Genomic DNA, 24,085 nt, shown 5'->3' with positions numbered 1-24,085 from the left:
CAGCCTGCCCCTTAAAGGGCAGCAGTGCTAACAAACTTGCTATTAAAAGATGCTAGTTGGGGAAAAAGGGGAAACTTGGACCCTGGAGCTCAGTTTGTACAGGGGCCTCCCCAAACACAGCTGAGCAAACCAGGCAAAGACACGGCCAACAAAAACAAAAGCTCTGAGACGGTCTTAAGTCAGAAAACCTACGTTATTTCCCCATTGGACTGAGCCCACTCCGGTGACATCCCTACATCAGCTGGGCTGTGTTCACAGCTTGCAGCCCCTGGCAGCACCACCACTCCCTGCCTGCCACAGGCAACTTCGAGGACCAACTGGCCCCAGAACGGGGATTTTTGCACAGGATTTGCTCCTGCTTTGACATCCTGGCACTGCCAGCTGGTCAGAGTTTAGACCCTGAATGCAGTTTTTGAGCGAGATGGAGACTCAGCATCCGTCTTGCGTGCTTCTGTGCTGGCAGGTGTGTCTGGAGGTCAGGAAAAGGACCTGATACATTCCTGACAGCTGGCCAGAAGAGCTTAAACCACAACCACCACATTTCCATGGACAGAGTAGTACCCCTGGCCTAAGGATTTGGATCCCAGCTTGTTTTGGAGGGGTCAGGTCACAGTGGTTCACTGGAAGGATGCAAGGATCATGCCTGGGAAGACGATGGAGATGACTGAGAGCCGCTGCTGCCTTCTCCACTCAGGGCTGGGCTCTCCCCCCAGTTCATAGCCAGGCTGCGTTCATTTAATTACAAAGGCCTGTTTAGTGGTGTAGTTAATCTGAAATTTAAATATCTGCTTGCAAAGCACATGCAGAGACACAGCTCTGGCCCCTAGTTAAAAAAATACACAGACACGTGTACAGAGCTCCTCCCAGCAGAAGAGACCTGGAGGGTCCTGAGGGGTTTGGGATGGGTCCCAGCAGCCTCTCCAGCCCCTCCAAGGGAGCCCAATGCTGCCTTGGGGGGAGGGGCGGAAAGGGAAACTGAGGCACGGAGCTACACAGGGCTTGCTTTTCCAGCAGGCAGCAGTGAGCTGATGTCCTGATGTCCGTGCTGGGCACCCAGGGGTGCTCAGCACCACATCCCCACAGCCCAGAAAAGCTCCTCAGGGATCACACATGCTCAAGCAGGAGCAGGAGACAGAGATTTGCTGCTGCCTGGGCTACATCCTCACCCAGGCAATCCAGCCAAGGATGCCTGCTCCAAGTCCTCACTGCAGGAGCACAGTTGACAACAGCTCTGCTCCCAAACCACTAGGGCAGGACAAGAGTATTCCCACTGGGGAATGAAACTGTTTCCCCCTGGATCCCAGAGATGCCAGCAGTAAGCAGAGCCGCAAGCCCCAGCCCCACAGCCAAGCCCCTGGCACCAGTCCCCCCAGCTCTCCTGCTGGCTTCATTGAGATTTCCCCTCATGTCGCTGCCACCATCCAATTCCCCAGCTGGTTCTGAGCAATACCGGGATGCTTTTCAACAGCAAAGCCCTGAGTTTTGCTGTCAAGTGAGCGGAGATATTCCTTCTCCAATGAAGAAATAAAAAAACCATCCCAAATCCTAAGTAAAAACAGCAATTAAAAAAAATAAATAATCTCAGCCTTCACTGGGTTATCTTTTCAGGCACCCTGCCAGAAAGCAGAGCTGTCATGGGGCACATCTCCCCCCAGCCTTCCCCTGGCTCTTGGAGATGAAGTCAAAGCCCTACCTCATCAACACCTCTCTTTTTCTGTTCTTGGTCTTTTGTTGTTGTTGTTGTTGTTGTTCCAGAAGCTTAAGGAGGATAACAAGAACGATTTGACATTTTTGGCAATGATTATTACATCTCTTGGAAAGTGTGTCTCATTAAAACCAAAAGAAAGGAGGAAAAGTGCTGAAGCGACTTTTAAAAATGCAAGAGCCAGGATTAATTTGTTAACCTGAAGCGGAGACCCAGACACCCGCCAAATGGCTGCTTGGCTGCCTGACAGCGCGTGCCAGCGATGGGGATCCGGAGGGTCGCAGAGAGCCCCGTGGCACCCCCAGCCGCTCCCCTTAAGCCAGTGATGAAGATCCCCAAGGGACTTGTGAACAGCACTGCAGGCAGACGGGATAAACCCAAACCTGACTCAATACCATGAAGACCCAGTAAAACAGCCCTGTGAGCCACTTTTTTTTTTTTTTTTTTTTTTAAACCCAGCAAGCTGCTAATTACAAAGGAGAAATATTCTAATCACCCTTGATAATCCCCAATGATGGGAAAGAAAGCACAAGTAAAACCGGTCCACAGATTAATTGGAGTTTGCTAAAGTATGACAGGTTTTTGACAGTTTTCCTGAGTGGCAGCCACTCTTTAAAAGCAATCACTGAACCTGACAGAGGTTTTCATAGCAGCACTAGGAAATAATGATTGCAATCAATCATATCTTACTGGATTTCATGAGACATGCTGGTAAACACAGCAGAGGGAGGAGAATTATTTATGGTGCTTCAGAAGAGCATACAGCTAAGTAATTGGATGAAATCAGGGAAAAAAAAGAAAGCATCCCCTTAGGGTGATGTCTAGTGGAAGAAGAAATAGTTTCTCTGCGAAACCAGTGGAAGAGTCAACAGTCAATATGCTCAGATTTGGATGGGTTGAAACCCCAGGGAATTCACTAATGATACACTTGTCTTTAAAATTCCTTCTTGGAGCAAATACATCCCCGGGCAGGCATCCCACCCCCTGCCATTACCTGCCGCTGAAGCCTCCAGGAACGGGAGCCAGGGCAGGCATGTGGGTGAGTATTGCTGCATGTGCAGACCTGGAGGTAAGGGTGAAGTTCAATGCCAGATGCCTCACAGTGACCATGCAGGAGCGGAGAGCAGCTGGGAAAGGAGCATTTCATGGAGCATCTCCAGCACAGGCATGGCACAGGGGACTCCCTGCTGGGCAGCCCAGCATAGGGCTGGGACCAGTGGAGGTGAAGTGGCGCTGGCAAAGCCCAGGTTATGCCATGGCAAAAGGAGCAGATGGGAAGGAGTTTCCTTGCTCAGGCATCATGTTTTGGGATCATGAGCATCATCCTCCCCCTGCCCCACCACTGCTCATGTTGGGAGCCATCTCCACCCAGCACTCCACAAGCACAGATGGACCGTGCAGGATGTCAGTCACCCTGTGACACAGGTTTATGTGGAGCTCTTGGACACTTGGGCTGAGGTTTCCAAAAGGAGCTAAAACACCTCAGGAGGGAAAAAAAATAGCACTCTGAGGGCATGTTCCTTTTAGCCACTTAGACTGATTCAAATCTTTGTATAGCTGCTGGACCCTGATGGCAGCTCCCCCTCCCTTGGTCATGCAGCCCCATCCTGCTCAGGGACACTCATGCTGCTCAGCATCAGCTTCATGCCAAGAAGATTGGGAAACTGAAACATGTAGGGGTAATGGTGCTCGAGCTGCACACTGGTGCCCTGTCCAATGTATCCCTTGTGTTTTCCTCCTAGGGGGTACAGGACACCGGTGCCACCCCACAGGCGCGGAGGTAACACCCCACCTTCATCACTACAGGGAGCTTTTCCACCCAAAAACCAGACCAATTTCAAGGTCAGAAAAAGCTTCCCTCACCCGTTGGCCACACAAACCCATCACTGACCGTACCAAGGGGAGGCAGAGGTACAGCCTTGACCCACGCCTCTGCAGACCAATGTGAGCACACCACAGCATCTCCATGCCATTTAAAATGCAATTCCACCGTATGTCCACTGTTCATAACATGGCTGATTTGTTGTTGATTTTGTTCCCCCTCCTGCTCAGACATAAGTTGTATCCCTGCCTGGCTGTCTTGCAACAGCTGAATGCTCCAGTACAAGAAGGGAATTTGCTCAGAGATGGTAAGATATTACTTATGTCCATTGAAAATACCAGCTGAATTAATTTCAATCTAAAGCATCATTTGCTTTGCTTTGTTTTTCTCCTTTAAAGGACAACTCCAGGCTACTTAAACCCCTGAAAAGGACAATGTACTCTTGAAGGATTTCTTGGAATAGAAACTGGAGGATCCCAAACATGGTGCAGCTGGACCCAGACCTCACCGCCCAGCTCCTCCAGTGGCTGGTACCTGGGGCTGTCCTGGGGATCCCAGCCTCCTGGGAGGGCACCCACCCCAGCAGCTCCCCGCTTCCCAGGAAGCAAAGCACCAGCTTTTCGCTTCCCTCCCCCTCCCACACTCCTCTATTTACTTTCACTATTGATTGTGATTCAAGCAGATTAAAAGACCAAAAAGCCAACTAGCCAAGGGCTCCAGCTAACCCTGACACATAATCCATTACAATCACAGCCCAGAGACCTAGCATTAACCGGCAGCAAGAAAGCTCAAAGCCTGGCTGAGGCTGGTGGCGATGGCCCACCTCCTGTCTCCATCCCTTCGGCACCCACCCTGGTGGAAGCTGCTCTGGGGATGGACCAGGTCCCGCTGGGTGCCTGCACCCCTCGAGGGCACCCGCTTGCCAGCATGAGCGCCCAGCCAGTCATTGCCTCCAGCAAACCCAACCACATTTGCCATTAAACTGCTATGGATTTCTTATTTCAGTTATACAGAGAAAAATACAGACCTGCTTAGCCAGAGCCCCAGTGCAAAAAGCACAAGGGGCCACACAGGGAGCTGTCACACCAGCAGCAGCAATTTGCACCTGGAGGTGCCCACAAAGCAGCTTGGGGGCTGCCAGTGAAGCGGACACTTCGGTACAGCTCCAGCTTCACCATCGATCTGCTGCTGAGCTGCTGGAAACGGCTGGCAACAAAGTGCTTCCCTGGTAATCAGCCAAATTAAGCAGACTTAAGTCACCGGCTGGTAAAGTAGATTATGTCCCACCTGCCCACTATCATCTACCCCCTGGATTTATCCATCCCCTCGTCCATTGCTGTGCAATCATTGGCAAATGTGCAGCCTCAGGGGTGTTCTCATTCCCCCTCATCACATCCCTGGGCAGACAGAGCCCATGGCAGAGGCCCCGCTATGCCCTGCACGATGGCTCCGGCACCGTGGGGCTGGCAGCCGTGTGCCACGACCGAGCCAGGCAGGAGCCACCCCAGGGCTCTGCTAACAGCCATGAACAGCAGCAATCACAACTGCTGTGGGCTCCATAGACACCCCCCCCCCCGGCTTTCCTACAGCCCCCTACATGCTGGGGGTGAGACATCGCAGCTGGGGGTGGGTGGGGGTGCCAACAATGACACCGATGTGCTGCAGAGTTCCTTGGCTGAAAGCAGCAGCCAGCTGTCCCATAGCTGCCCAAAACAGCACCAGCAGATGGAAACCAGCCCCATCAATCGCCCCCGCAAGCACCTTGCCACCCCTACGGGCAGGCACCGCTCTGCCCACCCCACTCCCGGACAGCCGGGGCAAAGCCACGTCCCTGGGCTCTGCTCTCCCACACTGCCAGGGGCTCCACGAGCGACCAGCGGTACCCCCAGTGTCCCTCTGCAGCCCCACGCCCCAGCACACCGCAGGTCCACTCCTGGCAGGGTGGTGATGCCCCACTGCCTTTCAGAGAGGAGGTTGGTTAGAGGCCACTGAGAGGTCCTGGGCAAACCTCAGCCTCCACCCAGGGCCCTACCAGCCCTCCTCCAGCCTAGTGTCCCCCCTACCAACCCCGCTGGGGCTGGGGTCTCACTCCCTCCCTCCGGGCAGCCCTTCAGTGCAGGCCCCCAAGCTGAACCTGCAGAAGGGGCTCCTGCCACTTTTCCACCCCAACCAGCTCCCCCTGCCCCCCCACCCGAAGGAAAATGCCTGTAAGAGCAGGCTGCAGCTCTCTATCTCCACCCTAACACATATTCGCTCCCTATTTCCATATAAATAAGAAAAGGCAGGAAGCTGAGCAATACAAATAGACACATTCACAGACAAGAGCGTTTCACTGCCACAAGGGAGAGCGCAGGGCTGTTCCTCCCAACTTTTATTACTTCTTACCCCGCCCCCCACACACACACACCAGACACCTGGTGTCCCCTACGGGACACAGAGACGGTCCCACAGGTCCTGCCACAAGCCATCACTCTGCAGGCAAAACGCACTGGGTCACCCCCTCCTCTCCCCAGCAGTCCCAGGAGATGGGCTGGGGGAGGTGGGTAGCTGGGGATGGGGAGACAGATACACACAACCCCAGCACAAGCCGCACTTCAGCTTTTATTTCATCCTTCTCCTCCTTTTCACCGCCCCCCCCCGCTTCACTTTTCTTCTTTTTTTAAAAAAGTACCAGCAGGGTATTTTTAGTTGGTCCTCTACTGCCAGCCAGCACTATTTTAAATTGCATTTTAAGCTGTTCTGCAGTGCTCCAAACACCTCATGCTGCAGGCGAGGCTTTCAAACTACAAGATTAACATCGATTTTAAATTGCTTCCTAAAACACAAGGGCTCCAGCACAGGGCTGGCTCAAGGGCAGTTGCCAGCAGCAAAGCCCTGAGGACACCAGGGCTCCCAGGGCACAGGTGGACCCCACACCGGGCTGGATGCTGTCAGCACCAGAGGCAAAGCTGGACCCCACTTTTGCAGCTGGGACCCCCAGTTCCAGGTAAGGAGCAGCACACACCAGTCCCACGGCACAGGGGCAGCCCCAGAGTGGCTCCACAGCCCCATAAGCCAGGGACCCCCTCCATCACCAACCCTCATTTCAGTTCTTAGTCTTTACAAGACAGGCATCCTCTCCAAGGGCATCGGCATTTAAGACTAGTTCTTCTCCTAACAGCTCCTGTTGCTGACCTCAGGGAAAATCGTATTATCAGGGTCCAATACCCCAACGTCTGCAGGAAATCAGCCCAAAGCCCTGGGGCAGAGAAAGGATCCGACCCAGCATCTGCACACCCCAAGGTCAGCCAGAGGAAGGCTTTGGGAGGCTCAGCACCACCATCGCTCCTCTGGCTCCACACGTTCAGTGCTCAAGCCCACAGTCTTATTTACAGCTGCCCCAAAACGTTATGTTTCAGAAACAGCAGAACTCACTAATTTAACACTTTCAAAATTATTACCATCTCTTCTTCAGCCAAAAATACTGGCCAAACAGTGCCGGGCATCCTGCCACTCTGTTTCCAGGGGTGAATAAATCATCCCCTTCCTCCAAACCCATAAGTCGCTGCCGAGCCCAGCAGCCAGGTCCTTCCAGCAGCAGCAGAGCGGGGCAGCAGCACAAACCAGAGCCCGCAGGAGCCGGGGGGCATTGGCAGAGCCACGGGATGTGCCTTGGCTAATCTCTGCCTGAGCTGAACCAAACCCTGGTCTCTCGTTTAGGCCAGAGAAACAAATAAATCAGTGGGAAAAAACCAGCTTTTATAGAGGCTGCTATGGTTCCCACTGTGCTAGTTTTATTTTCTGAAGTACCTGCTGCCTCCCGGGCTCAGGATGAATTTTGATTTAGGAGTGAAAAGGGGTAATAAAAGCGTAAAGAGCCATTAACATTCCTCCTGGCCTTGGTGGGGTGTTTGCTCATCACACGTTGATGGAAATGCCATTTGACTTCCTTATGAGCTATAGAAAATCAATTAATTGATTTAATCATTCCCTGGGAGTTGCTGCTTATGGAGATAACAGAGTGCTGGAGCCAGCAGGATGATGCTGCTCCCTCCTCCAACACGGTGGCTACAGGGAAGAGGTCAATGCACATCACTGCACCGAGACCTCCATCCCTGCTCCACCAGTTCAAGACTCATGAATTCCCACTTCCATCTTCCAATGAGTTTAGCGGCTTTTTCTTTTTTTTTTAAGCCTGCAGGCATCCAGTTCTGAGCAGCAATTGTATCAAACGGGCACTTCTGCAGCATTCCCAGGGTGGATTAAGCTTTAACCACTAATACAGCAGCCCTTACACTTCTTCTTACCCCTCTGTGCCCTACAAAGCACCAATATGCATTTTGCCTCGCCAGCCCACCCCTGCAGAAGTGGGCAGTAACTCCTGGTGTCACGTGGAGCCCCCACGGATGCCTTTCTTTTCCTTATTTTAACAGCACTCGTTTCCCTGCCTGCAATAGCAATTTAATAAGAGCAGTAAAGTTTTACACTTCCACTTTAAGCTTCCTTTCCAAGCGTGGGTTGGAGATGGGAGCACAGTGCACGTTCACCAACCCGACAGGGGATGCAGTGCTCCGGGACCAAAGCGGGATGGCCCACGGGGACAGCAGAAGAAGCAGGCACAGGAGAGAACACATGCTTTTAATCAACCCACACTTTTTCCATCTGGGCAAAGCAACGGTCTGCTCCAAAACAAATGCAGATTAAGGACACGCCTGTGTTACCATGGGGGTTCGACCTGGGCACGAGCAGCAGACTCTTGCCACAGCACAGTGGACCCAATAGCACTCGCACCGCAGGGTGCTGCACGGGGCAGCTGACACGCACAGCCACTCTCAGCAGCACCCATCACCATTGCCATCAGCCATTCCTCAGCACAGAGCACCACTTTAACCCATAATTAAAGAAGTCTCCCCATACTCAACAGGAAAAGCAGAACAAATTATTGCTGCCGCATGCAGCGTTATCCATTTAAAAGAGCCCCTGGAGCAACCAAGCATCTGGCACGAGCCAGCAGGGAGTGGGGCTGGGGGAAGGCAGCATTTGAAGCAGAAAGCCCTCACCCTGCACCTGGGGTCTGCCTTGCTTTGGGGTCTCCATTAACCCCCTTCTCCTCACCAATGCTTGGACAACGGGGAAGCAAGAGAACAGTCCCAAGCGGTGGGAGCTGCCAGAGTGCAGCAACTCTGGGCCCACTGGAGAGCTGGCCCCACCACCTCAGCATTTTTCTATGGGAGGAAAAATCAAAAGCCCATCTTCCCCAGTACAGCTCCTCACCAAGGAGGTACTCCCAGTACCGACCAGCTCAGCTTGGCACTGACCAGACAACTGCTTACAGAATCAGCTGGCTGCTCCAGCCCCTGAGGCTGCCTGGAGTGCCTCCAAAGAGCTGCACAGCACAGTCTTCCCCATGGATGTCCCCTGGCTGGCACACCTCCCATGGCCCAGGGGCTCCAGGAGACTCTAATCCAGCTCTGGATGCAGCAGCAGAAAAATTAAGCATTAGAGATGTGCAGGACCCGCATGTCCCAGCTGGTGCCGGGGAGGCAGCACGTGCCCACACCCTCTGCGCAGGGACCCAGGGAAACACTCCGGACAACTGCCCCACAGGCCCTGCGGGAAGAGGGGATCAGAGAGGGGAACCTCCTGCCTTTCGAGAGGGTTTTGCATAAGCAAATTGTGGATTCAGGTCATGAGAATAGCCTCATCCCTGTGCCTGGACAAGCATCCTTGTCGCCGCCTGCGCCTTCCAGTGAGACACGCTCAAGCAGCGGATCCTGACAAGCTGCTTACAAGTTTCTGCAGACAGTTATCCAGAGCTGCTCAGCAGACAACATCAAAACGTAACACATGCAGCCCAGGAGAGGGCTGTAACTCACTCAGGAAGAAACTGGGAATAATTAATGCCGAGTTTGCACAGCAAAGTCCACCCGGCTCCCTCCTGTGCCCCCCCATCCCCATCACTTGGTTACATGAGGCTTTGCAACTGGTTCTCCTGTCACCTTCACCATGCATTAAAGGCAGCAAGATAAATTTATAATTTGCATGACTTTTCAAAAGCAAAGGGAATACAAGCATCCCTGGAACCACATGACTGCGTGTCACACCTCAAGGAGGCAGCAGTCCAAGTGCTCACTCCTAGATGCTCTCTCCAGCGAGGTCAGGTAAGAAAAGGGATTGTTAAAGCCATAAAGCAACTTTTGGGTATTTTGCCCAACTCAAGCTACTGTCAGAAGATCTATGTGCTCTGCTGAGAACAGAAAAACTGAGGAGCAGATTGGGATCTGTCACAAGTGGCAGTGACCCAAGTTTGCAAATGGGTCCAGAAATTATCTTTCCCGAGAGAGGAAACTGGGATGTGAGGACGAACACATCTCTGTTTTGATTTAAAGCTCTTCCGGCTGAGCAGCATCTCACCACAGCCTGGACCTCACAGGCGGAGCTGAACCAAGCCATCCCCTCCCCTGCTGCCCTCCCTCGCGATGAGCCACACGCAGAGCGCAGCGCGTACGCAGCAGGTCAGGATCATGCACACAGACCTTCTCCTCCCCCCCTCCCAGCACAGTTGATGGTGAGGGAGGACAGCAGAGTTATTCAAGCTCACTCTGATCATTAGCAAATACTAGCTTGACCTTTCTGCATCTTCTGTGAGAACAAACGGCAATGGTACCTGGCCACGCTAACCCAGCTGGGATGCTGCTGGAGCAGAAGGAAAACCAGCAGAGACAGGAGCGGGAGCAAAGGACCCCTCCGAGGAGATCATGTAGGTTCTCACATTTCTATTTGGCTTTTCTGCTCTGCTCCTCGGGGAGCGATTCAAGGCATTGAAATAACATAAAATCCCATTGCTTCACGGTACCATGACTCTGGAACGGTGAAGATGCCCTACAAAACCCCAAGCATTATCTTCTGCATATCAACATCATCTTCTGCAGCACAATTCCTGCCTCCCTCCACCGACATCCCTGCTCTGGAGAGAAACAGAAGCCACAAACACCAAAATATTCAGCTGTGCTGCACAGCCCTAAACAATCTCCCTCTCTCTCCCATGTTCATTGTTGGAAGAAATTGCTTTAAGCAGGTGAGACTCCATCAGCTGGAGCAAGCAACAGCCATGAGAGAGGCAGAGCACTCCAGTAGCCGGGACACAGGAGGGGTACTGGGTTTGGGGAGGGCAGGGCAAGATTGCTGCCAGGTGATGTTAAACACCATTTCCAGCGTAACGTGCCTTGGCTGTTGTCTGCTGGACCTCTCCTGGGAGTCCCATGCCCTAACAAAACAAACCATAGCCCTTTTGATGCCCCAAGAAAGCAGCAGTGCTCAGCTGCACCCAGAGCCTGCATCCAGGACAAGGTGCCCCAAGACAGCAAGGGGGGGGTTCCCCAGCAGGCTGTCTCTGTAACTTTTCCACATTTAATTTTCTTTCCCTGCAAAATGAAAGCGAATGGCCAAATCTCAGAGGCTTTTGCAGCAGAAGCTGTTCTCTGGCCATTTGCACCTCTGCTGTGCCACAGACCAAGGGAAGTCCCCAGGCACTGGTGCACTGCTCACCTCCAGCCAGACTCCAGGTTAAGGCAAGTACCATTGCCCAGCTGCAGAAAGTCCCAGTGGCGCAGGACTGGGAACCCCGTGCCTCAGTCCATAAGCTGTTTAATATCCCATCAGAGTCCTTATCCTTCAGCCCTGAGAGGATCAGACCCCAAAGCATGTGTCAGCAACCTAGGACAAGGTGCGACAGCCTTGCAGAGGATGTGCTTCACCCCTGCTCACTCACATTTTCCAGCTTGCGCTCTACAATCAGCTCTCCATCAGCCTTCCTTTGTCCCCTTGTCCCCACCGATCCTGTTTCCAAAGTCACTGAGGAAACACAATGCAGGAGCCCAACTGTGGTCACCAACAGGAAACCAGCTGGAGATGCTGCTGGGAGCTCCGTTTGGGGTGGAAAAAGGCAGGCGTTGAGTTCTCAAGCTGAGCATCAATCCAGGCAGGAAACACTTGAAAATGGTTTGAAAAGACAAGTTATGGGAACAGTAAACACAGAACTCCAGTGCTCAGCAAACCACCACTTCCCAAAGGCGTGGAGACTCAAGGACTGCAGTGTGAGAACTGCTGTTGCAGCACGCAGACCCCAAGCACTGAGATATCTATATCTGCATGAACCACTCAAAGCACTTGCATCAAAGTACCACTGAGGTCAGCTGAAATTAAATCAGAGCCCTCTTGCAAGAATCAGCAGCCCACAGCGAGGGCAGAGCTCAGCTCCAGCTATCTTGGGACATCAGGACCTGTCCTACACATCCCCTGGGTCTGCAGCAAATTCCTCCAGCACCTCATACCCTACCATACAGGAACCAACAGCAGGAGAAATCAGAAGTGTTCCCATCTTTTAAAACTACCTACAGCAGCTGCAGGCAGTATTCCAGCCACATCTAATCATGTTCTAACACTTAACCTGTTTTCCTCCGCTAATCCCCTGCAGCAGCAAGCTCCACCAGCAGGACCAGGACGTACATCATTGCCCAGACCAGGCTGGGGCACAGCAGCGGGCAGAGGGACCACGGCCAAACCCCTCCCCAGCCCCGCTGCAATCACCACGATTAAAGATTCTGGTGTTTTTTCAGGATCAGCCCCCTGCCCCAAGACAATTTGACTCCAGCAGTAAAACAAAACCAAAACAAAGATGCTTGGGGGGGAAAAAAAAACAAACCACCAAACATTTTAAATTCTAAGGAGGACAAGAGAAGAGGGCACAGAAAACAATCTCTTGAGCCTAGAGCCCTTCCCAAAGTGTCTCCCACATTCAAAATTTATGGACTTGTCTATTCTCTTTTTTTTAATCTAGATCTTTGTAGAACAAATTCTCTCAGTGGCCATTTCAAAACAAAGGAACCATTCTTTGTCTGTGTTTACTTGACAGCAGCAGATTAGGATAAAATAACTTGCATTTCAGAAGGGTTTTTTATTTATTGTTAAGACGCAAAGCCTCTGCTGCATCGAATCACCAAGCAGAGAAGCCATCTGAGGAATGATTTCTGGCACACACCAAGAAACTCAGCTTTTGGAGAGAGCCTCTGAGAAGGAGATTCATATACAAAAATAAAATTAAAAATGGGATTAACTTTTGGACTGTGACATTATCCATTTCTCCTTTTCATGCTCCTGCCTCACATCTATCTTCATTTTGGTTTTAATTGGCTGCTCACACAGTTCAGAAGCCAGGACAGCTCTGGGCCAGTCTGGGGCATTTTCCTAAGCTTCCCCTTGGATTGCGATATCCAACACTCAGTGCTGGGCTGGCCAGGACACCCAGGAAGAAACAGGAACAGTCCCAGCCTAGACTGAGCCATGAACCATGAGCTTCACCACTTATCCACAACCCAACAGGATCTCTCCAATGCAAATGATTTTTAAGTGCCCAGGTGCTTGACCCCCAGCTCTTTGGGGCCGCCCCAACCCTGCAGGCATTTAAGTGCATGGGCAGCTTCACTTGCACAGCATCGCTGCTGAGCCTGGCAAGATACGTGGAAACAAGGACCAGAGCCAACAGCCACAAAAGCCAGGATCACCCCCAGGAAGGACCACAGAAGCTGGTGCTCACTAGCCACAAACATACTCAACTAAATACACCGGTGATGCTGGCAAAGCAGCCCACACCCAGAGTGTATGGGGAGAGGATGCTGCCAGCTTGCAATGCAAAATTAATTAATGAATAATGCTCAAAAGAGCCCATTAAACCCAATGCTTTCATGAGCCCATGCAGAGACGAGAGCAGCAGCAAGGACCAGGCTCCTTCCCCAGGTGGGACCACCAGTGCATTCCAGAGGTTTCACACCGGGAGCCCTGTCCCAGCAGATATTCAAGCCCAGGCTCCAACCCATGGCAGACCCGGGGCCACGCACCCATCAACTCCTCCAAAGCCAACAGCCCTGAACCTGTCCAGGTCTGTGCCAATACTGGCCCAATTCCCACTATTACTCACATCAAGAGCTAATCAGCCTAGCAAAATTAACCTGCTCCTTTGAGCTCATCTTCAGACCAGCATTGTGTGCTTAACAGCAACAATAACAACCAGCAATATTTCTTGGGTTTCCTTGGGATCCATAACGCATGTTAATTAAATGCCACTTTGTTATTCAAACAGACCCATTGAGACTTCACAGCACTAATAAGAAGTATATCCATTTCTGGTCCCATCGACACGCACCAACTTCAACACACATTCGGTGCCCCTCCATGTCAGCTCAGCATCACCCCGGCCGGGAGGGATCTCCTGCTCCAAGTAGAGCAGACCTGGGGTCAGACCTCACATCAGCCAGATGTGTTTTGAAAGTCTCCAAGGATGGGGTTTCCTCACCCCACCAGCTTCCCACTCCCCATTTCCCAGTGGCACCAGTGAGGTTGCCTTGCACGCATCGTCCCTCCTGCCTTTTTCCATGGGTGCGACAGTTGGGTTTTCCAGCCATGAGATCCTCCCACAGCAGCCGCATTTCAAAGGTGACAGCGAGGGGTCCACAGTGACATTGGCCGGCTCCTAGCCAGCTCCAGCCTTGTGCATGCCCTGAGGTCTTGGTCCCGCTCTGCTTTCAGGGGTCCTAATCCCATGTAGCTGCGCTGTGTGCGGGGAGCTGTGCTGAGAACAGCGACTTACCACACAGGACAGCCGGTCCCTAGGTACCAGCATCACGGGAAAGGCTGAACCTCAACAGCCTGAACCTGGTGTTAAAGAGCTAGAAAGTCTCTCAGGTTGTGCCTGCCAAACCCTGGGGACAAAGCATATAACCTTCCGAAACAGCATCCTTCCTCCAGAGACAGGAGAGGGGATGCTTCATGTTTCAAAACAATGTGTGAGATCATGAACAAACCAAACCTTCCCCAACAAGAAACACAGCAACAGCAACATTTCCAGCAATTTATTTGGAAGCAATACCTTGCTTGGCAATTCAATCCGGGGGGGGGGGGGGGGGGGGGGGGGAGAAGGGAGGAAAAAAAAAAGTTTTACATTGAATTTCTGAGCTTGCTAATGAAGGAGGACTTCCCTTAGCCAGATACAGACCTTAAAGTCCAAAAGCTTGAAAAATTAGAGGACCTTGATCATAATTTTTATCTTCTTCTTGAAAAGAGACAAACCAGCAATCACCAGAAGCAACACCCACACCACGCAGCCTTGGAGCCAAGGAGCAGGCATCGCTCCTGGCCGGCAAGGCAGGCGCTCACAGCACACCACCCCGCAGGGCCAATGGGACCCACCATGGCCAGGAGCTCGGATGGAAGAAGGTGAACCCACTTGCACACCTTGATTTAATCACCTAAAGCAATGAGTGTGGAGGACTCTGAGGTGTGAGAGCCTGAACAAGGAGGTTTCTTTTGATCCAGCTCCAAGGCTGCGCTGACGTTGTGCCTGGTAAACAGGAGACACGCAAGGACGGGAATCAGTGGACTCAAAGACCTGGGTTAAACTGATGACAAGAAAAAGAATGGGAAAAGCTATTCTACTCTAAGGCATCCAGAAAGGGGATAAAGAATCTGAATAATTGTCTTTTTGCCATCACTGGAACAGGCTGCCCAGGGTGGTAGTTGAGTCACCATCCCCAGAGGTATTTCAAAGACAAGTAGACGGGGCACTTAGGGACCCGGTTTAGTGGTGGCAGTGCTACGTTAATGGTTGGACTTGATGACCTTAAAGGTCTTTTCCAACCTAAACGATTCTACAATTTCACCACAACTTTGAAGTCCTCTGGGGTGGGACCAGGGGCTTCTGCAGGCTTCTAGAAACCCTTGCTGCTGTTTGCAGCATGACCTGTGCCACCCTCAGCTCACACTGGTCCCACAGTTACTCAGGTCCCTCTCTGCCTTTCTTCTAGTTCTCTGCAAACTCCCAGAGGATGCTGGGGCTCTCCTGGGTCAGAAGGCAGCCGTAACAAGTGACACTTTTTATTCCACACTCAGGAATCTTTTCAGGACCCATCTCTTCAAAAGCCAGGTTTGGAGAAGGTGGTGGTCCAGAGGCTTCTGCCCACCCTCCTCACATGCTGCTTCTCATCCCAAGAAGGAAGAAATCATGTATTATATGACCAGGTTTCAGTCACCAGCTATCCTGGGAGCAGCGCTTGGCATGGGGACAGGGACATTAACAAAGCACCCACCCTTGCCGCAGGGGCAGGTACCCCAAACGTGGTAAACCACACAGAAAATACCGAAAGGCACCGATCCTGCAGCCTGCTCTGGCTCCGGCTGGGGACAACCCAACCAGGCAAACACCAGCTCCTTGGAGAAGGGGCTTAATGGAGTTGGTGATGGGAACAATTAGGGGATCACAGGGAGAAACGCCAGCCACCGTGTGCTCCACCCGTGGGGGAGAAAAAGCCAGCTGCCGCAGGCTGCACATCAGTCTCTCTGAAAATCAACTAAGTGGTTGACAAGCACCATCAGACTTCTGGAAACCGCCACTTCAGTCCTCTCCTGTAGGAAAGCAGCTAGGGCTTCTTCGAGCACCACAAGGAAAGGATCTAATGCCCCAAAATCACATTCCAGGCAAGGCTAGGGAGCTCAAATCCTTCCATGCGTTTGGTATGGAGGAGGGGAAGACCACGGTGGCCCGGCCAAGCCTATCTCACCCTGCTCACCAGAGTTCAAGCTGGACATTTCCCCCTTTGCAGTTCAGTCATGCTGTTCCAGGTTGGGGCCACAGAGAAAAAAATTCAGGGCAAAGCTCAATTCAGCACACGGGCAGGACACAACCCTCCCACCATGGAAGCTGTCTCCTGAGCTGACTGCACATCTTGCCAAAACAGGTGTTTTAAAAAATATAACAGAAAGCACACTTGCTAAAAATCAGAATATTTATCTTCTACATTTCAGTACCTCCATAGAACCACAAAGGCCTTTTATTTTCCCATCCCTAAGGAACAATTTCTACTCCCTGCAGACCAAAACTGCTCAAAATCACTGAGCTCTCCAAGCACCCAAGCCAAATCTTCAGCACGTCAGACTGGGTGCAGCCCATGCAGCCCACACCTCTGCCAGCTGAAGGTCTGACTCCACCAGCCGCAGCCACTGGTGTTTTCCCATCCCTCTGCTGTGAGCCACGGTCAGCATCCACACTCCCGCACACACGTGTCCCCGCTGTGCCTGTACACCTCTGGATGCAAACACTGCCAGGTTTTAGCCATGTGGCTGCAAAGTGCTCCACGCCACAGCAAGAAGAGCCAACAGGACCCTGAGCTGTCCTGACATCCCTGAAATGGGTCAGGAGGGAGCCTTGGGAACAGAGGCATCGAAGCACCATCCTCCCTGCATCCCTGGTGCTCGTCAGCTCGGCTGCACCATGCATGCAGGGGTCATTGAGCATCACATGGGACAGGACGGGCACGGAGCCACGCTTACCTTCGGTCCGGATGGTGAAGGGTGAGTCCCCCAGGCGCTTGGCTGAGAACTGCCCTCCCAGCGATGTCATTAGGAAGCACAGGGTGAAAAAGCCAACGCCCAGCACAAATATCCTGTGTGAGGGAAAGCAGAGCTGTAGCAAGGTGTGATGAGGAACCAGCTCGCTCCTGGGATAGCCCCACCACCCTTCATGCCCCTGGGGTAACCCCCAGCAGGAGCCGCTTTGTTTTGGGGTGTCTGGAAGAGGCAGCCTGAACAATCCCTGCCTCCTTCCCAACTGCTCCATCCCCATGGCTCACACCACCCAGCCTGGGCAAAGAGCATCTCTGTGGCCAGAGTTCCATAAGAGCACACCAGTAACTCACCCAACCACAGCCAGACCCACACACGCTTCACGAAGAGTCCTAAGATGTTGCTGCCCAAACTGGCACCAAGCAGGTGGGTTTTGCCTGAAAATACCCTTCAAAATCCCTGCAGTCTGCTCCAACAGGCAGGCTTCAAGAGGGAACGGAGGACTTGCATCTTAGATGGGAAAGCCCTTACCATGCTCCACTAGATCCAGGCCATTCATCCACACCATAGGAACCACCACAATAAACAATACCCGTTTTCCTCCTGGGAGACTCCGGAAAAAAGAAAGACCTTGTACCTTCCCTTCCTCCCAAAGGATCTAAAAATATAAAAACCAAAACTTTTTTTTTTTTAAAAAAAAAAACGGTCTTTTGTTCCCCCTGTAACTAGGTCACTGGTATTTGCCATTGTGTCCAGCATCACCTGCACAGCACGGGCAGCCCTGTGCACAGCAGAACGAGGAGGGACCCACACTGGCAGCACACACGGTGGCCTGGGACCATCCCGTTGCTACTTTGTTCATCTGGGCTGGTAGGAAAGCAGCTCCCATGGGGATGCACCAGGCAGGATGCTGACCCACACGTCACTCCCAGCTGAGCTTGTGGTCACCTCCAGCTGCAAGAGAGGCAGGAGCCCTCAGCGCTGCTCTTATTCAGGCCAAATTCAGGCCAGAACTTTTGGGGAGGGTACAAAGGCTGAAGGCAGGAGCTCTGTGCAAGCAGGAGGGTTATTGTGCACCAGGGAGCATAAAGCCAAGCCCCCCCCCCATCTCCCCAGCATGCAAGCAGAGCATGCTGCACCGAGGGATTGGATGCCTGGTCTCTTTCCACTGCTTGGAGATGCTGCCACTGCCTCCAAGTCTCCATGGAGGTGCAGCATCCTCCAACAGACACACAGGCACAGCCCCAGCAGAGCCACTGCCAGGCACCATGTACGACAGGTCCCAGAGCCATGGCTATACGGAGGATCTCAGCCAGTTAAACCCAAGAAAAATTTCAAAGAGGAGAAAGAGAAAAGACAACTGCCAGCCAGCCTCGTGAAACAACAGTTCGCCTTCAAATAGACAAATCCTGTGTGAGATGGTGAGCTGAGCAAGCCCGTAGGGGTGCCTGCTGGCATTTCTGCCTCCCAGCGTCCCAGAGCCAAAGGGAACCAAGCCACCGAGGACAGGAACCTGTAACTCTCCTTTGCAAGTTCACAGCATTATCCGCAGGGCTCAGGAGCTGCGCACGGAAACGCAGCAGAGCCACCCAAAGCTGAAACCAGGCTTTTCCAGAGAAAGGGTTGCAAAGGAACACCACAGCCCTCCATCTCATCATTATTGTGCAGTTAAAAGGCAAAGGATTAGGAGCCAGCCATTAAGTCTGGACTACAACGTGCCAGCATCGCAATTATCTGTTGCTGGAAAGGGCTGGCAACTAAAGCAACTTCCTTCAAAGCACTCATTAGCTACAGGAGATGTTTTGGAGACCTGAAGTACAGCGTCAAGCAACTCAAAAAGGACTGGCCTTCCCTGGAAAGATCTACTGGAGGAGCTCCCAGGGCAGGTCCGTACTGTTCCAGTACAGCATGGCCAGGCTCGCCCTGCCCGGAGAGCCTCCTAGACAAGACATGGTACCTTCACAGGACCCCACAAGCTCCCTACCTCCATCCCACCAACTCTGATGCTGCTCTCACGGAGCCAACACACACCTGAGCCCCAGACCCAGGGCAGCTTTGCTGTCAGCATCAGGCAGCTCAAAAGCAAAGGGTTTCTCCAGCCCTGCGCGCTGCAGACAGGCATCTAACACCACCCATCCGCCCTGGCTCCCAGGCATCAGCCCTGCCCCATCCCCAGCTGGGTCACAGCAGATCAGGATCACCTGGCCAGGGGCTTCAGACAAGCAGAACCCTGCAGTTCCTCATCCCCTTCTCACCTCACACCTAATCAAGAGTAAAAGAAACATCCTGGGCTTGTTAGCCTTAACAAGCTCTGCCAGCAGCACACAACACCAGCACAAACACTTGCTAATCCTTTTGGAGACCCACAGCCAGGCATTGGGAGAGCTGACCCACCTGGGAAAGGGGATGTTCAAGTGCATCAGTGAAACTGCCCGACATCCCTGTGCATGCACTCTGGGAGTGAAGCAGCTCTTATTTCTGAATGAGCCTGCCCTGGGGGCTGGAAAGCAGTTTAAACAAGCTGTAAAAAGCATTGTTCACTGGGCTAATCCAGACTTCCATCCCTAAAAGCCTGGCTATAGGCACAGCTGGTGTGCCCTACAAGCAGCTGCTGGTGGAGCACAGCCATCCTCTCCCCAGCAGATGCTGATGAACCATCGAGCTGCAGTATTTGCATGCAGAGATGACTACGGACCTCATCCCCTTTCCCAAAGCAGACCTCAGAGAAGGGTTTCCAGAGAGCTGTGGTCCAGCTCTGGCAGGGAGGTGATTGAGCATCCCTGATGCTTCAATACAACATGGTGCCCCACAAATTGCTTGGAGCAGGAGCGATTCAGGGACATGAGTCCATTCCCATTATCACACCCTGCGCCCGGCCACAGAGCACAGTGCTTGATCTGGAAGAGGCTCTCAGGAACACAAATGGAAGGGACTGCAGCACCCAGCTTGGCCTTGGAGGGCTGAATTTATCCTTGGAGCAGGAGCAGAGGAAACGCTGTCTGCCGTGGCACCTCCCTAGCAGGAAAGGACAACAGCACAGTAGAGAAGGCACAAGCTGGAGGAGGAGGAGGTCAAAGCCCAGCCATGCCCCATGACCAAGGATCCTCCCTGGGAGCACGTCATGGTACAAAACCCACCCTAAAGCTCCATCCTGCTGCCAGCTGCCCCCTTCCCCAACGGGCATTTTAACGAAGTATCACCTGATTAAATAATCAGATCTGATCCTGCTCTTCATTCTCAGCCTTCCTACTGACAATATCTTCATCATTATGCAAGACCTTGTTTATGCATTTTAATCTTCATAATTATACTCTGGCAAGGAGTGATGGTTAAACATTGAGAAGAAAGAAAAGGAGGAAGGAAAGAAAAGGAGGAAGGAAAGAAAAGGAGGAAGGAAAGAAAAAGATACAAAAGTGATCTGTGCTCTAGCATCTCATTAGGAGACAAAATCTTTTTCATTTTGACTGGATTACAGAGAGTAGGGGAGACTCAGGATGGTTTTTTCCCTAAAAAAAAAAAAAAAAAAAAGAGAGAGACTAGAGCATAACTGGAATTGATATGCTTAGGAGAGAAGCAGATCGAGCCCAGCAGCATCACTCCACAGAGCAGGGATGCTGCAGGGATGGGCTCTGAGCCCGAGGACCCCATCTCTTTTACTTTGTGCTGATCTTCTCCAGGTGAATAAAAATGCTTGGCCCAGCCTTAACTAAGCAGAAACTCCTTATGCAGAAAACAAATACAGCAAAGCAGGTAAAACAGACTCGACCCCAGATCTTCCAAATTGCCCATCAAATGCACTAGGTCCTCTGCCCCCAAAATCCTAAATCGCTGAAGACCATGGAGCTCCAACCACCAAGTAGCATCTACTCTGCATGCTGGTTTTGCCTGTCATCCCACATCACGTTTAATTAATTGCCTGGGCACGGTTCTGGTGCCAAGTCCCTCTCCACATCCTCCCCACTGAAATGTTCATAGTTCTGGGTTCTGGCATGGTGCCCAAAAGAGAAGGAAGCCAAATTCTCTAAGTCTTTAGTGAAAATTGGAAGTGACACCCCAGTCATTTTTGGCCCATGGAACTGAAAGCTGGATGCAGCCAGGAGGGTCTGAGCAATGAGCTGGAGGAAGGTGAGGGGAGGAAGGCCAGCAGCACCCAGTGGGATTGAGCTATGACATTGGGACTGTCTGTCCATGGTGCTGCATCACTCAGCTGGGACTTGCAGGGAGAATATTATGCAGGTGCATGGTGAGACCAAGGGCTACAGGGACAGGTAGGATTTTTTTAGACAAGTTTTCAACACCCAAGTCTCTTAAGCTCAAAAGCCGAGCAACAATTTCCAGCAGCAGCAGTAGTCAGGCTAATAAAAGATGCTCCCTCTCCTGAAAACCCAGTTTTGCTCAGAGCCCAACACCATCACAGTGCTGTCAAAATGATGCTCAGCAGTGGGAATCATCCTCCACAAAGGGGACTAGAGTGAATTCTCTTACTGGCCAATGTTACAGACACATGGAAAGCCTGGCTTTGGTTTCCAGCTGGCAAACTTGCCTGAACTCCCCACATTCTGCAAAACCTAGAGCTGGGCAAGCTGGACCAGGGCTCCAAAATAGTGAATTCTTGCCTGAATCTGGCAGTCACAAATGAAACACCCTTTCCTGCTGAGATGAAGTCAGAGCCATCCTTGGACGTTTCTACACAGATTTGCTCTCTCTCTCCTTCCCATTTGCTGCAGGTGCTTTCACAGCTCAGAGCTTTGCATTGGTTGGCATGTCTGGAGCATGGTTAATGAAATGTTTTGGTGCAAAGGGTCAGGTTTCCTGTTCACTGTTTGCTGATGGCACTGCTGCCAGGAGTCCACACCAGGCAGGGGATCGCACCGTGGGCTTCCCTAGAGCAGCAAGGCTTTGCCCAGCCGGCAACAAGCACCCGATCTACTTGACCCCCATCCTGACTGCCAGTATATTCTCCCACTCCGGTAGATCATCCCTGATTCACATCAGCTGAGAATGTGGGGTGCTGATTTTAGGGGAGCAGTACTGATTTGCACCAGGTTACGGCTGGAGTAGGGCAGTGCCAATGCTTGCCCACACTGGGCTGGGAGCAAGGTGATGCAGGACCATGACATGGAGGGGTGAGCTGGACACTGAGGGACAGCTAGGATTGCATCTTGGGAATTTCTTCTCTCACACAGGGAAAACCTGACTGGTTAACAAGAGGGGACCCTCCAGCCCAGTGCTCTCCTGCCATCACAAGCCCCTCATCCACACATATCCTCACGTCCAGTGGGACTTTGTGATCACCCTGCAGCTCACTCCCTGCGCTTCCCCATCCTGATCCTAGGTCAGTGCTGAAGGTGTGCTTCCCCTGCCCCAGAGGCGATGGATGCTCCGGCCAGTTACTTCCTCACTACAGGCTTCAAACCCACTTGAGAAAGCAAATAACCAAGTAAAGAGCATACCCCTGGGGTGCACGTGTCCTTCCCACCTCTCTGACAGTCATTCCTCATGCTCGGAGCAAGCCCGAGCCGTGGGGATCCTCACATCCCTGCTCCACCACTGCATCTGACATCCCCTTGGCCAATTTCCCCAGCCCCAGGGCACTGCTGTGGGATCTGGCAGCAGGAATCCCTCCGGTCCACCCGCTAGCGCAGAGCCAGGCAGCTCCCGGGGAGACAATATCTCCCACCCCAAGCACAAGCCAGCAGTGCAAGCAGAGCCCTGTCCTCCCGCTCAGCTCCAGGTGGTAGCCTGGGCTTTGCAAAAAGGCACCGGGGCAGATCCCACCAGTGATCCCAGGTGATCCCCGGCCCCCAAACACAGCAGGGAGCACTGGCAACCGCCGAGCTGGGCTCACCCCACCCTGTGCTTCACCCACCGGCACTTGCCCCTTCTGTGGGTTTTTAGTCCCTCACCCCAGCGAAAACCCAAGCAATTCCTGGCATCTCCCATGTGTCTCAAGCCTGGGAGCAAGCAAAGCGCGTCTCCGGTGAAATAAGGAAGCTGGAGAGCAAGGACTGGAGAGGGGAAGCGAATGCATGGAGGCAGAAATGGGAGAGAGTTACACCAAGGGGAAAAAAGCAATAGGTGGGCACCGGCGTGCTGGAGCCGGAGGGTTTCAGGTTGGATATCGACCCTGGCCAGTTGGGTATTAATGATACCCCAGCCCCGCCGCCAGTTCAGGGTGGGTTTCAACATTCCCATCGGCACTAGCGGATTTAAACCAGAGGAACCGACTCCCCCCGCGTACCAACATCCCCGAGGACGGTATTAAGAAAAGGCAGCGGCAAACAGCCCTGTCATTACCCCAGGGCACCGGCGCGGCGAGCGCATCGGCAGCCGCCGGACAGCGAGGGCTGCGGACCCGCACGCTGAGCCGCGGGCAAACTTGCCAGGACCGCTGACATCCTGATCCGGGGTCAACCGCCCCCTCCCCCGCAAAATGTGCTCCGACAACCGCTTCGCATCCGACAACCGCAGGGGCCGAGCCAGGCGGCGGCGAGCCGGGAGGAGGGACAAGGGAATAACTTTACCTAAAGGGTCTCAAGGTGACGAGGCATCTTCTGACCATTATCTTCCCATCCGCGTTGACTGTGATCATGGTTCAGAGTTGCGGGGGGAGCGGGGAGGGGCCGGCCCCCGCACCCCCCCCCCACCCACCGAGGCAGCGAGCGGGGCTCAGCGGGCGGAGCGCGGGGCTCCGCGGGGGCGCATGGCGGGGCGCGGAGCGGGCGCGGAGCACCTCCCCGCCCGCCCTACCCCTACCCGCTGCCGGCCGAGCCCATCGCGGTCCAGCGCCGCTCCGCTCCGCGCCGCGCAGCCCGTGCGGGGCACCGCGCCCTGCCCCGCTCCGCGCAGCCCCGCGCAGGCAGCTCCGCCCCGCACCGCCCCGCGCAGGCTGCGCCGGGCGCCGAGTGCCACCTAGCGGCAGCCCGGCTGCAGAGCGGGGGGGCCGGGGCCGTGCGGGGGGCGGCTGCCCCCGGGTTGGGGCATTTGCGGGAAAGGTGGCCGTTACGCGGCGGGGGGGTGCATCCCGGGGCGGGTAACAGCCCCCGGCGTGGTGACCTGGGGAGCCGGGGCCGGCCCTCGGTGGGAAAAGTGGGGGGGTCAAAGCAGGAGCGCCACCGTGCAGCTCCCACGGGTGCTGTTTGCTTTGGGGGGCTGCGGGGAGGAGGGCAAGCCCTGATTCGGGGGAA

General features: G+C 53.3%; 1 protein-coding gene across 4 annotated transcripts in view; it reads right to left on the bottom strand.

Annotated features, from left to right (window-relative positions):
* Window positions 1-23,724, bottom strand: part of MGAT5B (alpha-1,6-mannosylglycoprotein 6-beta-N-acetylglucosaminyltransferase B) — a 70,670-nt gene extending 46,946 nt beyond the window's left edge. For 3 of the 4 annotated variants that reach the window (XM_055797749.1, XM_005233056.3, XM_055797751.1), the window contains exons 1-2: window positions 23,423-23,724; window positions 16,887-16,999 (exon numbers count right to left, since the gene is read on the bottom strand). In XM_055797749.1, coding sequence (XP_055653724.1) covers window positions 16,887-16,999; window positions 23,423-23,490 — 181 coding nt within the window. In that variant the 5' untranslated portion in view covers window positions 23,491-23,724. The remainder of the gene's footprint in view (window positions 1-16,886; window positions 17,000-23,422) is intronic. The other variant, XM_055797750.1, reaches the window with a different exon arrangement.
* Window positions 23,725-24,085: the final 361 nt, after the last annotated feature.

This window comes from Falco peregrinus, chromosome 2 (assembly GCF_023634155.1).
Source record: "Falco peregrinus isolate bFalPer1 chromosome 2, bFalPer1.pri, whole genome shotgun sequence".
Classification (NCBI taxonomy): domain Eukaryota; kingdom Metazoa; phylum Chordata; class Aves; order Falconiformes; family Falconidae; genus Falco; species Falco peregrinus.
The sequence above is the reverse complement of the archived record's forward strand: the minus strand, read 5'-3'. Positions and strand labels throughout refer to the sequence as shown.